This window comes from Ursus arctos, unplaced genomic scaffold (genome assembly GCF_023065955.2).
Source record: "Ursus arctos isolate Adak ecotype North America unplaced genomic scaffold, UrsArc2.0 scaffold_3, whole genome shotgun sequence".
Lineage (NCBI taxonomy): Eukaryota > Metazoa > Chordata > Mammalia > Carnivora > Ursidae > Ursus > Ursus arctos.
Genome location: NW_026622985.1, coordinates 37,508,061 through 37,530,530, shown reverse-complemented (window position 1 = coordinate 37,530,530; position 22,470 = coordinate 37,508,061). Strand labels below are relative to the sequence as shown.

At 35.6% G+C, this 22,470-nt stretch overlaps 1 protein-coding gene across 1 annotated transcript in view; it reads right to left on the bottom strand.

Annotated features, from left to right (window-relative positions):
• Positions 1-22,266, bottom strand: part of SDHAF3 (succinate dehydrogenase complex assembly factor 3) — a 65,711-nt gene extending 43,445 nt beyond the window's left edge. Inside the window, exon 1 of the mRNA XM_026506211.4 lies at positions 21,988-22,266. Within this exon, the coding sequence (XP_026361996.1) occupies positions 21,988-22,161 (174 nt within the window). The 5' untranslated portion in view covers positions 22,162-22,266. The remainder of the gene's footprint in view (positions 1-21,987) is intronic.
• Between the last annotated feature and the right edge of the window lie 204 nt (positions 22,267-22,470).

The following is a 22,470-nucleotide window of genomic DNA, read 5'->3' as shown; positions in this document are numbered from 1 at the left end:
TCTACAAAATACCCAACTTGCACTCCTCAAAACTGTTAAGGTCATCAAAAACTGGGAAAGTCTGAGAAACTCTCCCAGTCTGGAAGAGGCTACGGAAACAGGACAACTAAATGTAATGTGGTCTCCCAGACGAGATCCTGGAACAGAAAAAGGTCGTTAGGTAAAAACTAAGCAAATATGAATAAAGAATGAACTTCATTGGTTGTGACAAATATGCCTTACTTTTTGAAAATGGCAACATATTCAGGTCTAAAAAACTCAGTCCAAAATTTTCAAAAGCATCAAGACAAACTGCAATACAAATTTACATTCACTATTGTTAATGACGAACATTTGACCTCAAGTGTAGATTGTGCTTCAGATATTAGCTTATAAGACCTACTCAGAAGTTATAAAATAATAAGTATATATAAATCTATGCCCCCAAAGCATGGAGACCACAATTCTAGAAAACGATGAGGTTAATTAGATGTGATACTACTGTTAATATATCACCAATTATTTATTGAGTACACATTAAATGTCAGTTGCTAGAGACACAAGGATAATCATACAATTTCTGATTTAAAGCAGCTTATAATTTAGTGATCAAGCAGAAAAGTAAAAAGGTAATTAGCACACAATGTAATCATAAAAAGCAGTAAGAGAATAACCGCCATAAATAGAAATGAATATAAAGTTCAATGGGAGCACTTGGGCTGAGAAATGAGACATGAGGCAGAGAAGAAGCCTGGAACAATGTGCCATCTAGGCTGACTCTCAAAGGATAGGATGTTGGTCAAACTAAATAAATAGGAGGGAAAGTTTCAGAGAAAGGGACCAGCATGTACGGGAGTCTAGAGCTATATTGTCCAAGAGCATAACCACTAACCAACATGACTATTGAACACTTGAAATATGATTACTGAGAACCTGAATTCTTAATCTTATTTCACTTAAAGACTGAAGCAGTTCAGCATAGTCAAGATATCAATTCTCCCCCAAGTTTAACACAATTCCTATCAAAATCCCAGAAATGTTTTTGTAGGCATAGACAAGCTTATCCTCAATTGTATATGGGGGGGAAAGGTCTTAGAATAGTCAAAAACAATTTTGGAAAAGAAGAATAAAGTGTGAGGAATCACTCTTCTTGATGTTAGGTCTTACTATATAGTTACAGCAAACAAGACAGTGTGGTGGAGGGATAGCCACACAGATCAATGGAACAGACTAGAGAACCAAGAAACACACACAAACATGCCTAATTTTTTTTTTTTAAACAAGGTGCAAAAGCAATTCAATGGAAGAGAAACAGTCTTTTCAACAAATGCTGCTGAAGCAATTGGACATCCATAGGCTTAAAAAAAAAAAAAAAAAAGAACCTTGAACTAAACATTACACTGCATGCATATGTTAATTCAAAATGGTTCACTGACTTAAATGTAAAACTATAAAATTTCTGGGGGGGGGGACATAGGAGCAAATCTTCAGGATATGGGAGCTCTTTGACTTGACACCAAAAATATTATCCATAAAAGGAAAAAAATGATAAATTGAACTTCATCAAAATTTAAAAACTTGCTCTGAAAAAGACTGTTATAAGAGGATGAAAAACAAATTACAGTCTAGAAGAAATCCGTGCAAACCACATATCTGACAAAAGCCTAAAATCTAGACTACATATAAAGAATTCTCAAAACTCAATAGAAAAAAAAAATCCAATTAGAAAATGGGCAAAAGGCATGAACAGACATTTCAAAGACAACACACAGATGAGAAATGAGTACATGCAAAGATGTTCACCATCATCAGTCATTGGGAAAGTGCAAATTAAAACATAATGAGATATCACTACACAACTATCAAAATGACTAAAATTTTAAAAATGACAATAGTGCTGGCAAAGATGTAGAAAAACTGGTCAATTATATATTAAGGTAGTTATATAAAATGGTACAGTCACTCTGGAATATAGTTTGACAATTCCTTTCAAATAGACTTGAGCTGCATAAAATATTTTCCCAGTAAACACAACCTTCTTGTTTTGGTAGGAAACATTTTACTTCAACAACTGCATTGTGTAAGATATTGTTGTTGTGTTGTACTAAGGGAGGAAAATACAAGCATTACTTTAGTACTACACACACGCACACAACCAATCCAGTTAGTGTCCACAGAGAGTTTCAGCTCAAGTAATGTTCTTCTAGGCACCAGTGTCATGCATATTAGAAATATGCAAGACAGCATGACTTACAGTGATACCTATTAATTGGTAATTAAATAAAAATACCTGTTTTTTTAATTATATATAATTAAATGTTTCAGCTTAAAAATATAGTATGGACAACTTTAAATTTAACAGAAAGGTATATTGATGCAGAATTGAGTACATTCAAAAGCTAGAACTAGTACCAAAATAAAAAATAAAAACCTGGAAGAAGCGATTACAAATTTCATGATGAATGGCAACTATAATTTACCAGAGCAGAGCAAAATGAGGAAGCTGTTTGGTTTTATGCCAATTGTTAATTTATACCTCCAAATTCACCGAAAGACTGCTCTGTGAAACGGACCTGGACCCTTCAAAATTTTTGTTTTGCCAGCTGGCACAGTGTTAAGCTTTGTCACTAGAGGGCACAGGAGAGACTCTGCGGGAATAAATGACTGCTTCCTCAGGCTTGCTCCAGCAGAGCTCCTCCAGAACGCTCGGCTCATGCAGTGCCCAGTAGCCAAACCACCAGCGACCAATAGCTCCCCTCTTCAGTGAGACACTTCCCTGTACACTGCTTGGGTGCTAATTTCTGGCAAGCTCCAAACGGCAGATTTCTAGCATGTTCTGCCAGCATGGCACCATCACAACTTCTCTGTCATCCAGTGAGTTATAGCTATGCCCCCTCCAGCAAGGTCTGGATTTAAGCCTTTAAGCTTAGTGGAACATTTTCATTGGTATTTCTTAGGAGTGCTGTTGTTGGCAGCCCTAACTTTTCACCTTATGTGGCCAATAATTCTTTTAGGTTTAGATTTACTTCTTAAGATTCAAATGTCTTACCAGGTCTGATTTGTTCACATAATACTTTCTAGCAAAATGGATCTGAAGCAAATATTCTTTTTATTTGGAAGATGGAGAAATTAAAAAGTAAACTACGAAACATACAAAGGTGATACAGCAAATCAGTGGACAGAGTCAAGAACTAAAAAATCTTGACTAAATTCAGTATTTTATTCCCAAAACTACAGTACACCACTTCCCTACCAAAACTACTGGCTGATAAACTTGAAGTGGATTAAAAACAGAACCACCACACATTCTGGTTGGTAGAGGATCATCCTGGTTTATTACCATTGTTTTCGCATTTCATCCAGTTTAAAATCTGTCCTGAATTTTTTCACTTTTTTCCAAAGTACTAAGAGTTGCATTAAGACAGCTGGGCTGGTATCGGCATACCTTCACTTTGTACTTCCAACTTCGCCAGTCTAGCCTAGTACTGCAAGAGATGCAACAAAGACAAGCTTTCAATTTAATATGCCGTTAAATCTAGAATAAGACTATTAATAACCCCCGTCTCTTTCCTAACCGTTTCTTGATGCAGTGAACCTTTTTGAAGACAGCATGCAAGACCTGACTGATAAGCAAGTGCACTCACACACAGAGGCTCCAGAGTCTTAACTTTCCAGTCTAGAGTAGACGGAAATTCAGTCTTAAAGGTGAAATATCTGACATTGTCAGTGCTACTGCAAATTCTGCAATTAATTAATTCAACATCATTTTTACAGTGATAATATGAATACATGTTGGTGGAGTGCCAAAGAAACAGTTATTATTAAATTAGAGACCATCAGAGAAGGAATGTACTTGGAATTAGCTGTGGTGTGTAATTTATAACTGGGTCCAAACTGTGATATTCTAATCAAAACAGAATCTATTGTCAAAATTGACACTTTTTACAAATCTGTAGTTTACACAGTAAGAGTAATCCACAAAATTCTGTAACAAAGCTGACACTGAATGCAGCACTTCGGCATGGCTGTATGAACTTTCTCTTTGTGCTGCCTATCATCTACAGATTTAAAAAATATTGGAGCTTTAAAAAAAACTAATTTGTAAATCAACCTAAGTATTTTACAATAATATTGAACTTTTTTGTAAAAAAGTCTTTAAATTTTGGTTGCATTTTGTTCAAATCAGTAGGTATTCTTAACATATGAGACAAAGGGGCAAAAAGCTTAAGCTTTTAACTTTCAACAAATGGCATCTTTTTAAAAACAAAGCTTGTAAAGAGGAAGACTGAAATTAACTGCTACTAAAATGAGAAATCAAATTTTAAGAGCACAAATGGCATACAAGATTAATTCTGAAATTCTATCATTACATATCACAATTTCTGACAATCTTTTAAAGAAGCTATTTATAATTGGAAATATTTATATTCATACTAAAATGGATAAAAATTGAAAAGCCCTATGATTTTGGAGCATATGAATTTGGCAAAACATCAAAATAATCATGAAGACAACTTATCTGACAAATTCTGTCTTACAAAAATATTTGTCAAAGAACACTAGTCTAAATGGAGACTAAAAATAGTACCTGTTAAAATATTTGGGCTTAAATATTGATATATTTAAATGCCAAAAAGGTTGATCTGAAAATATCCTCCACTAAGCAGAATTTACCTTTAATTCCTTTGATATCTCAACATCTATAGAAAGGTCGTTTTCTCAATTAAAGAAGTCAACAACTGAAATCTGTTAACCATAAAATACAACTTTGAAAAAGCTTACAGCAAGCAATTTTAAGAAAACTTTCAGTAACAAAACCATATTGCCAAAACTATATTCTTCACAAAAAAGGGACACAGTATTACGGACAGAAACAGCTAAAAAGAAAGGACTAATACTAATATATCCCAAGAGTTATTATCCTACTTATGTTCTTTTTGTATTGGTCACATAATCACTATGGGGGGGATTGCCTTAAAGAAAATAGATTATATATATAATTTTTATATTTTGACAACTTATTTTTGGAAAGTTTTCATAAAGAGCTATTATTTTTAAAGATCTTATTTATCAGAGAGAGAGTGCACAGAAGCAGGGGGAGCAGCAAGCAGAGGGAGAAGCGGGCTCCCTGCTGAGCAAGGTGCCCAATGCAGGGCTCAATCCCAGGACCCTGGGATCAATGACCTGAGCCAAAGGCAGTTGCCTAACCGACTGAGCCACCCAGGCATCCCCATAAAGAGATATTTATAGGTCTATCAATATAAACCAAATATGTAAGTTAATAAATATACATTTTACATATGTTGTACAATTTTATGGTAGTGCTTTACTCCCAAGTGTCCCAGTTTTGACAAATTATACAGATAATACATAAGATAAAACACTTGCACACTGAAAAAGGCCAGAATGTTACTGGCTACAAGTAAAAAATGTCATGTTATTCCTTTTTTAACTAGATAATCATTTAGTGTTCAAAACAAACAAAACAATTGGCCTTTTTAAGCTTCCACAAAATTTCCAAGTCTTTATTTTGATCTTTTTCATCATTTTTATAATTCATAATTTTACAGTTAATCTGTTGTACCCATGTAAAACTTGCAGGGTGTTTAAGATTTTATTTAAAGTATACTGTTTTAGGAGCGCCTGGGTGGCTCAGTCATTAGGCTCAGGGCGTGATACCGGTTCTGGGATCGAGCCCCACATCAGGCTCCTCTGCTGGGAGCCTGCCTCTTCCTCTCCCACTCCCCCTGCTTGTGTTCCCTCTCTCACTGGCTGTCTCTCTGTCAAATAAATAAAATCTTTAAAAAAATAAAAATAAAATAAAGTCAAATACAAGTCTACATATTGAGTTTCATACATTTATAAATAGTAAATAACGATATTAAATTTCCCCTAAACTGACTAATCAAAAAAAAAAAAAAAAAAGACACTTACCAAAACAATTATTTTAAACACTATTCAAGGGAAACCCATGAAATCTTAAAAATGTATCTCAACTGTATACAAGAAAATAGGGGGGAAAATTCCACTTTACTATTAGTGAAAACATTTAAAATGCTTAAAATGGCAATAACATATCTATATCAGACAATACAAACATGAAAATTACTAGTTGCAATATGAAAAGATAAATACTATTTCAGATAAAATTGAAACCAACTTCTCTGAATTTCATTCACTAGCCTTTCCAGATGTAAGTATCTTCTGCCATCATGTGGAAATGTTTGAAATTACACTTACACAAAAAATGTCAGTATCTCATTAGCGTATTTGTTTCCCAATATTAGAATCCAGTTATAAGCTAGTTCCATATTCCTAGAAGAATTTAGTGAAAATGATCATGCATAGGAACTCTTAGCTCCTGTCTTCTTCCTGAAAGGAGATGATGTTCATTGCAGCTTAAGGAAACTGCATGAAAGACATTCAACCTCTTTTTTGTTTCCGAGACTTTTAGCAATTACGGTTATCCTTGGTCTCTCCCCGTTCATGATCTTAAGTTCCTTAAATATTAGTTCCTTATCTCTTCCCCACTTTAGGCACTTAAAAGACTATCTTCAATGGAAAAGGAAACAGGAATATAAAGCTACTTTAACTTGTCCTGAATAATTAGGAACCACAGATGTTGAACATAACTTTTATAAAGACCGAAAGCTTATTAACAGCTACATAGCAAAAAATAAAAACTGAGCCAGCTTGCCATACATTCATATGCCTACTGACTTACCAATATATCTAGATAAAAATATGAATTAAAGTGCTTGGAATAAGCCTAGTACCCTATGAAATATAACACTGATTTCTTATGTATTTATAAAATACAATTTAAGAATTTTCATATCAGAGTAAAAGCCTTTGCTTAAACAATTCATCTTTATAAAGACTACAATTCACAAATTCAAATGATTAAGAAGTTAACCAATCTATGAACATTAGTATGTTTGGTCTTCAAGTGAAATACAATCACACACTTTTTCTTTTGGGGGAAAAAAACAAGATTTACTGAGCATTTATTATAAGCAAAATACTGTCCTAAGAGATCTAAAGTACACAAAGATAGGTAAAACATCATTTTTGTCCTCAAGGAATTTACCACTAGTGCCAAAAGGATATACACAAATAACTATAATACAATGTTGAAAGCATTAAGTACCAAAACAAAAATACCAAAAAAAATACTGTTTGAGGAAATTAGAAGACAGAATTTGCTTTTCACTGGAAGAATTAATTAAGAAAGAGTTGAGGGGAAAGTACTGGAGCTGTTGTGAAAGACATTTTAGGATTTGGCCATACAGAAAAAGGAAAATATTTAGGCCAAATGAATAGTGAAAGCCAAAACAACTTACGGCCACATCCAGAGAACAGCACTCAAACAGAACTGGAACAGAGGATACATGGCAGAGAATATTGAGATGAGCAAATAGGAAAAATATATTCAAGCCAGATTTTGCACAGTTTTAAACTCTGGGTTAAAGAGAGGTCAATGGGAAAACAGTGATGATTTTTGACAGAGGCAATAATATGGTCAAAGTTGTGTTTTATGAGCTGACAGTTAAGAGACTAAAGGAAAGATTATTTATGAAATTACTACAAACATTTAGAGGTACTGAGAATGGAGACAATAAGTCAGACAATGAGAATGGAGACAGTAAGTCACTAAGTTCTGATATGGTAAAAGGAAACAGAATCAACAGGAGTTAGCAACTAACTGGATATAGAAGATAAGAGAGAAGGAAGAATTAAAAATAATGAAATCACAAAATTTGTTTTCAGCACCCTCAAAGCTCTTCCCTGGAAATCCTGCCTCCTTCCTTTTAATCTCCTTCTTACCCCACACTAGAGGTAAAATAGCTAGCATTTGAGTACTATGGTACAAGGCAACTGTTATGAATATATTATCTTACTGACTCCTAAACCTTAAAGGGTAACTACCGTTGGTATTCCCATTTTACTGATGAAGAAATAGGCTTGGAGTGGTTAATCAAATTACCCAAGGTCACAGGGTAAGTGACTGGATGTTAGCCAATGTCAGATAATCATTAAAGTGTTACTGACAATAGTTTACAATGCAATCTCCCACAGGGGTAACCATATTTTTAAAACAAACTCAGAGATAAAAAAGATCTTCAAAATCCAACAGAACGGATCCATATGAAGGAACAAGTGACAAGGTAGATACAATGAGTAGAAAACTGCCTAATCATGAATTCAACTGGCTAAAAAGTTTTCCTCCCACTGGACTCATACTACCCACTGTTTGCTCTACTGACAAAAGACCAACATTCTCAACTGCTATTCTTTTTTTTTTTATATATAAGATTTTATTTATTTATTTGAGAGAGCGAACACAAGCAGGCGCAGAAGGAGAGGGAGAAGCAGACTCCCCTGCTGAGCAGGGAGCACAACGTGGGGCTCGAGCCCAGGATCCTGGAATTCTGACCTGAGCCAAGGCAGATGCTTAACCAGCTGAGCCACCCAGGCACCCCTCAACCGCTATTCTTTAAGGTACAATGAATTTCATACTATCTCATACAGACTTGTAGCAAACTTAAACTCCTTAAAGACACTGACCATGTATTAATCTCTGAATCCCCTGAAAAACAGTAGGCACTGAATGAATGAGTGAATACTGAATGAGGCACTGAATGAAATCAACTCAGGTGGGCTGCTTCTATTTAGTCCTCCCTGGCACAGTGTGACCAACATCTTCAAAAAATTCAAGGCCCACGTTTGGAACAATTTCTCCATGTTCTACCTTGGATGTGATGAAAACTCCCTCCTGATTCTTGCTTCCTTTCCAGTTTTTTACCTTATCAATGTCCTCTGGATTACCCATCAACACCCTCAATTTGTAAAGACCATGGAAAAACAAATGGCTAGCCCTATTTATGTTAGAAGACGCATTTCTCCTAAATCCCAGAACATTTCCAAAGGTTCCCTAATCCACTGATTCCCTCCTCAGTTATCAAGGAAAGGCTTTACTTTCCATAGAATCCAACAGTACCCATGAGAGGATTCTCCCTTGATGGACTATCCAGTAGGCTATGCAGAGGATCTGAAAAATGGGCAAAATTCCCAATGCGCTCAGCTTTGATTTGTATATCCTTTCCCACAGAAACAATACAACAAATAGTAGTTAGGCTCCTAGACAGCCTTGCAGAAAAAGTCTATTTAACCACAGTACAGTCAGAATATTACACAGTAGCAATTACATTTTACATTTTCATTATAAATATACCATATTTATGCTGTATTATGGACTAAATAGCTGTTTATGGTTAATTCTGGTTAAAAGCATTTTAGTATCCATAAAAGGAGGATGAATTATTATTAGTATCTTCCAAGTATTAAGCAAAGCAATAAGCTGCTGGGAATCAAACTGAAGTAGAAAGCTAACAAATGTGTTATAATTAAAAGCAACATACACTTCTGTAATCATAAAGATAAAACAAAAAGAAAAACAAATCATAAGGATTTGGCTCCAGTTTGCTTTTAATAAAGAAAAAACTACTAAATAACTTTTTAAACTTTGGATAACTTCACACTAGCCCTGCTACTATTTAAGAAAATATAGTTTAAAATATACTGTAGTTCAATCTTAATATACGAACACTTGCCACCTCCTTAATTTAGGGTGTGGAGCACATTTTGATAGCATTTAGTTGAAAAGAATAGAACTAAAATGATCTGGTATGTCTCACTCATCAGAAGTGCCAAATCTGAATTCGTTCTTCACATCAAACAGAAATTAAATTTTATTCTTTTTAGACACACGCTATCGACATTTGTAGACATACCCTATTTAAAACAAATTTGATATGCAAATGCAGGTTTACACAAAGAAACAAATTATGGGCTGATTATTCACTTCACAAAAGGATTCTCAAAAGAATTCCCTTTAATAGTAAGTTTGCTAGTATACTTAAAATATAGTTAAATTTCAAAAGAAATCAATTTATAAACAACTTTTCAGAAATATAGTATAAAAGTAGTTACAAAAGTATTAAGCTTCAGAAACTTCAATTACAATCTTTGTCCCAAAAGCCTGCAAATCTAGAAGGTGAAACTAACAAATTAAATACAATAGCTGAAAATGGCATAGAAATGTATATCTTAAGTAGTTCTTAAATATATACTTTTGTAACTATCCTAACAATAATCATTAAACTACCAAATTCTTCTTTAAAATTATATGCAGAGATTAGCAAACAATACTCAATATGGCTAATGGTGACCCATGAAACCAAAGAGCAAAGAGTCAGTTTTGTCTTCTTCATGCAGGTAAACCAGAAGTACAAAAGAAGAAAAACCCAGAGATCCCAATCAGCATCGCAGTTTTTGTTTTGTTTTCCTTTGCAGTGTTCCAAGTGCTCTGAGATGTAGAAGACAGTATCTGGGAAAAGGAAATCCAAATTTGATGGTCCAAAAATGGAGCACTTTGGACCAACTAAGGGACAAAGGAAAGCTTCTAATGCTCCCAAATGGTCATTACTGGCTAATTTCTTCTCTGTTAAGAGTTCCACCCTAAGATCGAGTCCAAAAACCCTGGCATATCCACTGAAAACCAAACAGATGTGGAATAATCTGACAGCAAAAAAGCAGCCTTGCATTAAGGTAGTGAAGCAAAAAAAGAAATAGAAAAAGAATTTAGCCAGCTTGAGAAAATTTGATGGTACAAAGGAGATGGCTTGTTGCCAGAAAAAGAAGAAAGAGGAAGAAGGTGAAGAGGATGACAGAAGAGGAGGTGAGGGAGGTGTTTGAGGAAGAGAGGATAGAGAAAACTGAGGATCTATCTCCACATGAATTCCAGAGTAAGGAAAACAGGGTTATAACCGTTTTTGAGGTGTCTCTGCCCTCATTAGATTTGATTACAAAGTTCAAATATGATCATACTGCAGTTTCTAAAAATATCTTAGAAATATTAAGTGATTTACATGAATGAAGTAGCCAAGGGTGTTAGAGCACTCAGACACTATATCAAAGTTATACATATTTCCAAATATTTTAAAATAAGTTTTTCTCACCCTATGCCATATTGCTCTTGGCCTTGTAAAGGCATCTAATGATGTTCATGGCATTTTTTACAAGTGGTGTTAACTAGGGTTATTGGCTAGATATCCTGAGTTATCAATTGTATACATCCACTGCTTATAAAGTAAAAAAGTAACACGCACAAACCATCGAGGCCCATTCCGGGAAATGTGAGGCAGTTGAACAAGATGCCTTTTGGAGGAGTCATGGTTTAGAATGTGTGCTCTGAAGCTAGACCCACCGATGCTACATGCCGGTGTCATTGTAGCTGGTTTCGGATATATGTACATGCGTATTTGCCATGCCACCTACTGCCGTTCTTAGTCTGGAAGGGGTAAACTTTCTATGAGAAGTGTGTGCATTTTTTTATTCATTGGAATACTTTTTAAACAAACTGTAGACCTCTTCACCTTCAGCAAAGAGTCACTGCATTGAAGTCCAGAAACCTTTGTTACTTAAACATACAATAAGCAACGTTCTACAATTTTTGTTTATAATAACGGTATCTTTTCAAGGGAAAATAAACCATGTGGGTGTATTTAAAATCTATTCAAATAAAGGATAAATATTTTAGTGTTTGAGAGCACAGAAGTAAAAATGCAGTTTATTTTGGAAATGCTTCCAAGTTCTAGTGATTCAGGAAAACATGTAAATAAGATAAATATGATCCTCTCTTGGGAATTAAACTAATTAAATCCACACGCCATGGGAAGTTATCTGAATTCTCTCAGGCCTAGATGAGAAATTCGGTAGCTTAATCTATTAACACATTAATGGCAGTAATAATAATGTTCTGACAGAAAGAAAGTGCTTACAATGAAAATAATAAAATAATAAACTGTTATGAGGGAGCAAACTTGCTAATATGTGTTCAGTACTGTCCCGGAAAAAAAGAGCAGTGAAGCAGTGGAACCCACATGTTTTCTGCTGTAGACACAGTGAGGCCTGATGAAAAATCTCTCATGCCTACCCACATCCCATTATTTTAATTCCATGTTTACTCGGCAACCTTCTAAACACTAATTCAGTTTCCGAGAAAGCTTAATTGAGGTCCACAATCCTTTACTTACAGTTCTGAAGTCAAAAAAGTTTTGACAAACAAAAGTTTTCTAAAAACTTATCTGGCAGCAAATCCTGATCTAATGGACACCCTTTATTTACTCCACTTAATATTAAAAGTCAAATATTTCACTGTGGAAATATTAATGTATTCGATTACAGGGTGCCACCCCAGATTCTACGGTGGTATTTCTTAAAATTCAGTCATACTCCTTATTACCTTTCTAAAAATCTAAAAAATTCTGAATTCTGAGACACATATGAAAAAGAGTTCACTGGATCTAGATATAAATATTCTGACTCCTGGAAAAGAAGAGCCCCCTTCACCAGTCCCCACTCCCCCACCAACAGAAATGGATATTCTAGCTTATATTTCAATCATCATTCTGGTTTATACTTCAATATTTATAAATTTAGTTAGTGTGAGTCTGATGCCAACATCTGATCATCTCTGGGTATACTGGTATATAAAGTCTAATTCTAGACCTACAAGATCAATTACCAGTAATTATAAACACAATGATGAGTGGCATATACCCACCTGGAATCTCTTTTCTAAGCTACTGGTTTCCAAACCACCAAGTCAGCCTGTTTACAGGTCTTCCATCCTCTCTGACCTACCAGAAGACAAACCGATAGTTAACCAATCTCCCTCCCAGTCCCACCTATCAGCCTGACACACCTTCTACAATATTTAGAAAAAATGTGAAAAATTAAAATACTATAGATGTTCAAGCTATTAAGTAGCAATTTAATTCTGATCAAATTAAGTTATTGGAGAATCAATGACTATTTAAGTGTGATCTCTAGGAAATTAAGCAAGAGACAATTATTCAAGTTTGTTTAAAAAAAAAAAAAAAGAAAACTTAATACGGGATGTCTGGGTGACTCAGTTAGTTAAGCTACTGCCCTGGGCTCAGGTCATGATCCCAGGGTGCTGGGATTGAGCCCCACATTGGGCTCCCTGCTCAATGGGGAGCCTGCTTCTCCTTCTCCCTCAACCCCCCTGCCCCGCTTGTGTGCACATGCACACTCTCAAATAAATAAAATCTTTTAAAAATAAACAAACTTAATACTATACCAGAAAATGGCCCTGATGATTCTTTTTTGATCTTGGCTTAGAGCAATAAAGACTCTAAAATATGTCTTCTCGTGGTTAGGTAAAAGAGAATAACTAGATAAAGTTTTATTTTGAGTCTACGCATTTTTTTAGCAGTGCTTTAGAGTTTTCAGCGTACAGGTTTGTACATCCTTTGCATCATCCCTGAGTATTTAATATTTTTTGATGGTAAGTAGTATTTTTAAATTTTAATTTCCAAGTTTGCATTTCTAGTATATAAAAATACAGCTAATTTTTGTATAATGGTCATGTATCCTACAACCTTGCTAAACTGACATTAATTTTAGATTTTTTTGTAGATACCATCAGATTTCCTACATAATCACATTGTCTGTGAATAAAGACAGCTTTATTTCTTTCTTTCCAATCTGGGTACCTTTTATTTCTTCTGTCTCATTTCAGTGGCCATTTACAATGCTGAATACATGTTTAGATTTTTTTCATTTACAAAACTCAGCATGAAATCATAAAATGTATAGCTGACATTATTTATTAAACATGAAATCTAAGCTTAATCTACAAAATTTATTTAAAGATTTTATTTATTTGAGAGAGAGCGCAAGCGAGCGCACGCGAGCGCACACGCGCGCACAAGTGGGGTAGGGGAGGGTCAGAGAGAGAGGGAGAAGCAGGCTCCCCACTGAGCAGAGAGCTGGATGCTGGCTAGACCCCAGGACCCTGGGATTATGACCTGAGCCAAAAGCAGATGCTTAACCAACTGAGCCACCCAGGCGCCCCTAACTTGCAAAGTTTAAAGGGCAAATTAGGAAATATATTTACTAGCTGCTGGTATTTGACTCTTTTAATGTGTTTGCCTCAAATGCTTTATGACATGAAACTGGTAACAAAAATACTGAGTATAACCAACTGCGTTTTTAAAAATAACATTTATTGGCTTTTCTTATAATTACTAAAGTAGCCCTGATCTTTGCAGAGAATCTGGAAAATAGGTGGTTCAAGGAAGAAAATTACAATCATCCTTTACCATATCACCCAAAGATAAACACTGTTTACATGTAATTATAACATGAACGGTTTTCCTGGTCATTAATTCTTCTGAAACACTATTTCTAGCTGCTATGCTATCATTTTACTCTTCTGCCATCATTGATATCTATGCTGTTTTTGATTTGTCATTACCATATACATGCAGCACAATTAATATCCTTGTAAATAAATCATAGAATGATCTTTTACTAGAGTCCCTTTTGCCCATTCTTTTTTAAAGCTGTGTTTTCCCAATCCAAGCTAATAAGCTTTTCATATTAATTCTATTAAACATATATCACATTAATTCAAAATATATTCCATTTGCTTTTTTAACTTTTTAAAATTCCAGAGTTATTAATTTTATGTTAATTGTAACTGTATTACAAAAACAAACAAAATACATTTTTACCCATTCTATTACTATAAAAACATATTACCCTAAAACTAACAGAAAAGATGAAAGAGAAAAATCAGTGTTACCAATGGAAAGTGTAAAATAGGTTAAGCCATTTGATATAGTTTTAACTCATCTAATATAACCATATCTTAGGGCTAAAAGAGAACCTATCAGTTGATCCCTATCTTCAAGGATAAAATATTATTTTTCCTACTGAGACCACTGAGGCCTAAATAAACCTTCCAAAAATTACACAGAAAGCATATGTGCCTGACTATCACAAGAGTTTAACAGGTAGATCACAGCCACTTCCATTATTTCATTACTGAAAAAAAAATTTGGCAATTAGCATCTTGGGCTAATAAATCATTCTGTAAACAATAACTGAACATTTGTTTATTATGTTAGAGATATAGAGGATAAAAACATGATTAAGAAGCTTCTCTTTCCCTTAGGAAAAAATATGAAAAATGGACAAGCAAATACACAAATTGTAGCAAGCAAACAAGCAAAATTCAAAAGAAAAATACTTATAACCATTTTTTACTACAAAAGTTTAATAGTTTTTTGGAAACATTAATTTCATGAGGTAAGAAAACAAGATTTTTGTCCTATCTAGCTGTGTGATACCAAACAAGTCATTTTACTTCTATAAGCCTCATTACTTTCTCTTTAAAATAACAGAACTGGGGTTTCACTTTAAGATGAGACTGGAGAAATCATAGCAGCATATTTATTTCCTCTTCTCCCAAAACCCCTTTGAACTGATAGTAAAAGATTTTTAAAAGGAGTAATCCATGATGACCAAGAACAGGAATGGAGTCATTAGCAGCCAAGAGATTTCAGCGAATTTCTCAAGACAGAAAACAGGTAGAGGAGTGAACTCAAAACAGTGCAGATACAGGGATCCACAGAGCTTAGAACAAAGCTTAGAACAGAAAAGAGAACATAGCTGAAGATAAAGCCAAACTGCCAGACCCAACTGAACACAAATACCATTTGGGTAAGGAAATCAGGAGTGAGAAGCAAATCTAAGGGAGATAATGGAAACTGTAAACCTACAAGTAATTTTCCAATCAACAAGCCTATCAGATTGTAGGCAGAGTTCTGTTTCTTGTTGCTTTACTTGTAAATAAGGATAACCAAAATTCACAAGATATGTGAAATGTAAGACATCAAAATAAAATGAAAAATGTGCCCTTAAAAAGAGATAAACAAGGAACAGAAAATATTACTCTTTATTATAAGCCCTCCCACACTAATTTTTTTAATAACATAACATTACTTTGTTTTTTTTAAAGTTTAAGTACATTAACTGAAAAAAATAAGAGTTTACTATAGCAATCTGAAGCTCCCTTTCAATTCTAATACTCTATGTAAAATTCAGACATTCGTTCTTATTAAGCAACTGTAAAATATATTTCAAAAAATAGTAGGTAAAACCAGTAAAACTATGTATATACAATCCTTTATCTACTGAAATTCTATGCAAAAACTTATTTCAAATTTTTAAGACTGTATGTTATGTAAAAATATACATGTACAGATCTTTATTTTATTATTTTATTTTATTTTTTATTTTATTTTTTAGGGGCTCCTGGCTGGCTCATCAGTAGAGCATGCCACTCTTGATCTCAGGGTTTTGAGTTCAAGCCTCACCCTGGGTGTAGAGATCTATTTTAGAAACATAACCACTAGCATAGTAATATTATACTATCACCATTATTTTAAATCTGTAAATTCAAACAAATTTTAAATCATTAAATAAAAAGAAAGAGACCTCTACGTTTTGGTAACAACATCAATATAGACAATACTGATCAAATTAGGATTTTTAAAATACCTTTATAACACCAGCACTGCTAGAACACATCTCATGACATCAATAAAAGTTAAATATTCCTAAATAAAAACAGTATCTTAAGAGTATGACTAAAAAGCCAAATGCTTCAGAAATGGGGAAAAAATGTTTTATGTTCCAATGATAGACAGTTTCATATCCTCTCCTTTACCCCTTTTTTACCCACTACATAAAGACCAGAATATGGCTAAAATTTTTTTTAAGTAAAGCTTAATGTAGAAAATATACATCCCCATTCAGTAAACCATCACCATCCAAAAACCATCACGAAAACACTACACATTGAGTAACATGCTGAATAAACAGTACAACTGAGAGGTTCACAAATGACTCCCTCATACTTGATAGATGCATCCCCAACATATACGATCCATCTACTGAACAGAGAGGTAATTCATTCCTTTTCTTCTGCAAGCTAAAATACAAACTACAAATCAGGATGTTCAAAAGCAACAAAATGAGGTCCCCAAATTAGGCAAGAAAGGCATACAATTATAAAAACTGCAAAATACCCATCCAAGCCTAATTATCCTAAGTTAAGAAAACTTTAAATATAGGTGACAGGCAACTTAATCATACATGTTTTATCTGATAATCTATTTCAAAGTCCTAAAAAAGATATCCCATGTGAGTTACAAATGGATGGTTACATGAAATATGAAGCACTTCCTCTTCTCCAACAAATACAACAAAACATCAAATGTTAACATATGATATTTAGACTACCATACAAATCTAAAGAATTAAACACAAGAAGGACAAAAGTTATGTTGCTTTGCAGAAGTAGTTAGAAACAAACAAATACAGAAGAACAGAACAGTTCCAGCACTATACTACTACCTTCACTCTCTTAACTCCTAAATGTTAGTGGTCTATCTTTGACTACCTTCCCCCACATATTACCCAACCTGGGCACTTTCAGCCACAACTCTGAATCTGCAACTAACTACAGATAAGGAATTTAAATTCTCTACCTCCAGCCACAATCTCTCTCCTGAGTATGAGACTAATATATCTCATCTCCATTTGACTGCCCCACCAGAATGATTAACACAATATATACTATACTGTATTCATTCTTCACCTGCTCCTTCTAAATACCTAGTCTGGTTATGGTACCATGTTCTTAAACCTGAGAGTTTTCCATTCTATCTCCTCCCCTTTCACTAATCCTCTGTGGGTCCTCAAGTTAAGTCTCATTCTACCTTATAAAAGGTAACACATACATCCATACCCTGCGTTCTCAACACACACACACACACACACACACACACACACACACGTAAGTACATCTCTACTACATCTCTCTTAACAGTTCTCCCTACCTTCAATCTGACTCATTCTTCAATCATTCCTTTATATTTCTGCTAAAGCAATCTTTCTAGAATATAATTTGAATCATTTCACCGCTGCTTAAAATCTTCCAGTGATTCTAAATAAAAACCTAAAATCCTTAGAATATCCTGTCTCTTCCCACCTCTCTAGCTTTATCTCTTCCTAATCTCTCATTTAAGACACTAAATTTTAAATACATCACTGAAGATCCTGGAAAAAGTCACACTGTTTTACTTCAATACCTCTGCATATGTTACTCCCTCTACCTAGAAAGTTTTTTTCATGACATGGTACCTTTGACTTGCTCAAGGCTCAGCTCAGACACTGTATGTGGCCCTCAACTTCCTCCATTCCCTACCTGCTCCCATCACATTTAACAGACACACATTCATACTGTATTATAATTGTCTAATATAGACTAAATTTTGGACACCGTGAAAGTAAAATACAATTATTATTAATTTTTGTGTCCCACAATGCCTAGCACTTTGCCTGGCGATAAGACGTTGTCAATAACTACTTATAGAATGTGTAAGTCGTTTGGCTTTTTCCAGAAACAAGTTCTATAAACATCCCCCAACAGACTCAGAGCAAAGCAGCTCCTTAAGAAAAACAAAAGAAACCAGGCAAGAAAGCAGTAGACATAAATAGGGAGGAAAAGGAAAAATTAAACGCATGGAGTCTCTTCAGAGTGGCTCCTGAGAGCTCACGGTTTTCTACCCTTCATCTCATAACATAAACATGTTTTACTTGATATTTAATCTTCAACACTGATTCTAATTTCCCAGAAAACACATGGTATGAAGTTCTTCTCTCCACAACCGGCCAGGCAGAGAAAAAAAAAAAAAAAAAAAAAAAAAGAATTACCTAAATCAGCTATTCTTCAAAACTGAGCAGTTAGAACTTTAAAAATGCCATGATAAATAAGACCCCTGATCTATCCAGCCCCAATTCCACTTCTAACAGTTGCCTCCTAAAAGACTTAAGATTATAATAAATATTTTACCAACCAGATATCAAACATTCTCCTACAAATATTCCCAACATCTCTCTGAACCTACATTATTTTCCTCTTATGGTAAAATACTATATAAATTCACTATTTACTCTGTAAATAAGCATATACATTTCTATCCTTAAGATAAAATGAAATACTTTCCTCCTACCTTCCCTTAAGTGGTCCTGGAACAGAAACTTCCCCAGCTGAATTCCCTCTATTATCTGCCACAGTTTTCCCTGATTACAAATGAAAGGAACAGAGAACTTTCCTCCTAATGGTGGGGGCTCTAAGATGCCTGAGCTTTCCCTTCTCTTTTCTCCAGAGGGACCCATACCGAAGTTCGCCCCGTAAAGTAAAACAAATTCAGAATCCATTCAAGTTCATAAGTAATTTTAGAAGCGAGAGAGTATCAAAACCCAAAGTCCACAAAGCACAGGAAGTCCACAACTGTGTTACTCTCAATTAGCTTGACAGAAACATAAGCATCAAGCTAGTAATACTCATGTGTGCCAAATATGTAATCATCATTAACCAAAACAACAGAAATCCAGGACATAACTAGTCACAACAGGTATAACATAATCATAAATTAGATGTTTTGAAGAACATGTAGCAGGGAAAAGCCCAGAAGACTGAAGGATATCACTTTCCAGTGTCTCTGCCCTAGCCAACACGTTCTCCCCTCCAAGTCATTAGAATCTTCTCTATCTTTCATCCTTGAAAAAGAGAAACTGGCTCTCTTGGCAGAATCCACACCACCCCTTCCAACTCCCAGGCTTAGACTGTGCTGCCTTGCAAGTGTGAGTATTACTTTATCCAAATAGTTAGATTACTAGGTTGAAACTAAACTTTACCCAGCTGCTAACTCATTAATTACAAGGCCCTAGCCTTGAATACACTTTTCTGCATTGCAAAAAATAAGTGGAAAGGTTAGATCAGTAATGAGGAATAAGGGACAAGGCTTACCTACAGAAACTTTCCAATAAATAAATTCAAAAGGAATGCGGGAAATAGAAAATCACCATGAGAACACAATGGCAAGATCCATCAAATGATGCTAAGCTAGTTGGCAAAATTTGAGAAACAGGATATTTGTACAGCTGCAGAGTATCTCCCCCAAAATATATACTAATTTCAAAAAGTAAAAGAGTCACTTCACAGTGGAGAAACTTAACCAAGTGATCACAATTAACATCACAAGTAAGTCATATCAATATCACGTGCCCTCTAACGTGTGTTAAGAAAAACTCATCACCCTTGTGGTATCCCTCCCAATAATGCACAACATCAATCTAATCATGAGGAAAAAAAAAATCAGACAAATCCAAATGAGAGAGTCTACAAAATAATTTACCAATACTTTTCAAAAAGTGTCAAACACATGAAAGACAAGAAAAGATTGAAAAACTGTCATAGACTAGAGAAAATTGAGAGGATGACTAAATGCAACGTGGGATCCTGGATTGGATCCTGGCACAGAAGAACATTAGTGGATATACTGGCAAAATGTGAATAAAGCCTATAGTTAACATCACTGCAGTAACGTTATTTCTTTTTTATGTCAATTTCTTATTTTTGATAACTGCACCATGGTTATGTACAATGTTAACATATAGGGAAGCTGGATGTCGGATGTATGCAGGGAACTCAGTACTGTCTCTGTAACTCTTCCGTTAAGTCTAAAATTATTTAAAGAAAAAGCTGAATTCCTGATACCAAACCTCCTCGGTTGATCAACACATTTACCCAGTTGTTTGCTTTTTTTATGCATCTCTCTCCTCCAGCGTATTGTCAATTTATTCTGAGTTTCTACTCTTTTGCTAAAAACCTTCCAAGTTCTTTTACTTTAGGAACTCTCAAAGTGCCCTTATTTCTTCTCAAACAGAGCTAGACTCTCCTTCCTGTCCTGCCACAAACTGACCTGGCTTAAAAGATGTCACTTAACACTAATTTCTTACAGATTTGCTGCAATTCGCAATTTACAAAGTGCTTTTAAGGGAGCTTACATATACTAATTTAGAGGTGCATAAATACTGTTATTATTTCACAGATAAGAAAATAATAAGACTAGGAAAAATTAAGTGATATGACATTTAACAAATTCCAGAATTTGAATCCAGTTCTTCTGGCTCTAAAACCAAGTTACCATATTAAAAGAAAGCAATTTGCATTGAAGATTCAACTATTCTGGGTCCATGCAGGCTAATTACTGCTAACACACATGATTTTAAAGTTCTAAATTTCAAGACTGTCCTAAATAACCCTCCTGCAAGCTACAATCAAGAATTCTAAGATTCAGCGAAAAAGGTCTGTGTTCACCCTAACCATAACCTTTATAATTAAAAAAAAAAAAAATCTAGCCATCAATTTTTTAGGCTTCTTTTACCGACACTACTTCACGCTTTCAAATACATGAGATGTCGCTCTAATTTCCAATTCATTCATTTCTTGATATTTGCAAATCATAACTAAGAGCAATGCTGCTAGGTCCCCAACCCCACGAAATACTCTAAATATCTTTTGCCCTCACTTAAAAAAAAAGAGTAGGTAGTCAAAGGGCTAATTCCTCATGCATGTGTCTGAGATTCAGTGCAACGATACAGAGCAATATAACAAAGCAATATAACAAAGTAACGCAACTTGAGACGCCGGAGAAATCAACTTTCACCTGACTTAACTCTGAGCATTTTTCTCCTCTACCGCTTGTGGTCGCATCCAATATCTGTCTCAGTCAACTGAGAACATTAAGACCCAAGAAGGAGCACGGAAATTTAAAAAACAGTAATTATGGAAACAATCCTCTAAGTCTGAAAACTAGGTAATGAGAAAGCCATTACTTTATTAACAGGCGCTTGCTACTTGCAAGGCACTGGAGGGGCAAAAAGCTACTTGAGGTGATTTATTCAATTTTGAAACCTCCCATCCTCACCCCTCCGGCGCCTGGCACGCGCAGGAGCTCAAAAGGATGAATTGTATTGGGGACGCCGAGGTAACGGGATCAGCTCCAGCCAGGAACCGGTGGGAGAAACAGGCTCGGTATATAACTTTGGGAAGTACTGTTTGAACAGCTTCGCGCTGTTTAATTCAAACGCAACAGGCTGCCGCTGTTGGACCCTGCGTAGCGCCGGGGGAAACCAGCAGGGACAGGCTGTCTCTCACAGGGGCAAACCGGGACACCTCAGCGGGTCTGGGGCGAAGAAAAGGTGGCATTCACTTGCCTCCCATTCCTGCATGAAACGCTGGGCCTCGTCAGAACCAACGGTCTTATGTCTCCTAAATTCGTCCTTCACGTATTGGTCGCCAAGGGCTTTGAGGTCTGGGGGTAGAGCCCGGTGCAACAGCAAGATGCGCCGATACAAGGCCCGGACCCGCGAGACGTGCCGGGCCGGCATAGCCCCGCGGGTGGACCGCACACCGCGCCTGCGCAAAGGAACGAAGCGTGCCCACCTCACTTAGAAGCCGGGTATTAGTAAACCGGAACACGGGCGGAAGAGGGCGCGCGACCTTCATCCGGTTTGGTCCGCCCTAAAATCAGGACCTTCCGGAAACCGAGCTGCAGTGGCGGACGCGGAAATGGGCGGGTTCTTGCCTGGAGGGGGCGTGGCCTTGGTGGAGATGTCCCTGCAGTGCGGCCCGGCTGCTAAAGCCCGACTTGTCCAAACGAGAGAAGCAGCCAACCAGAGGTCGGGCGTGGGCCTCTT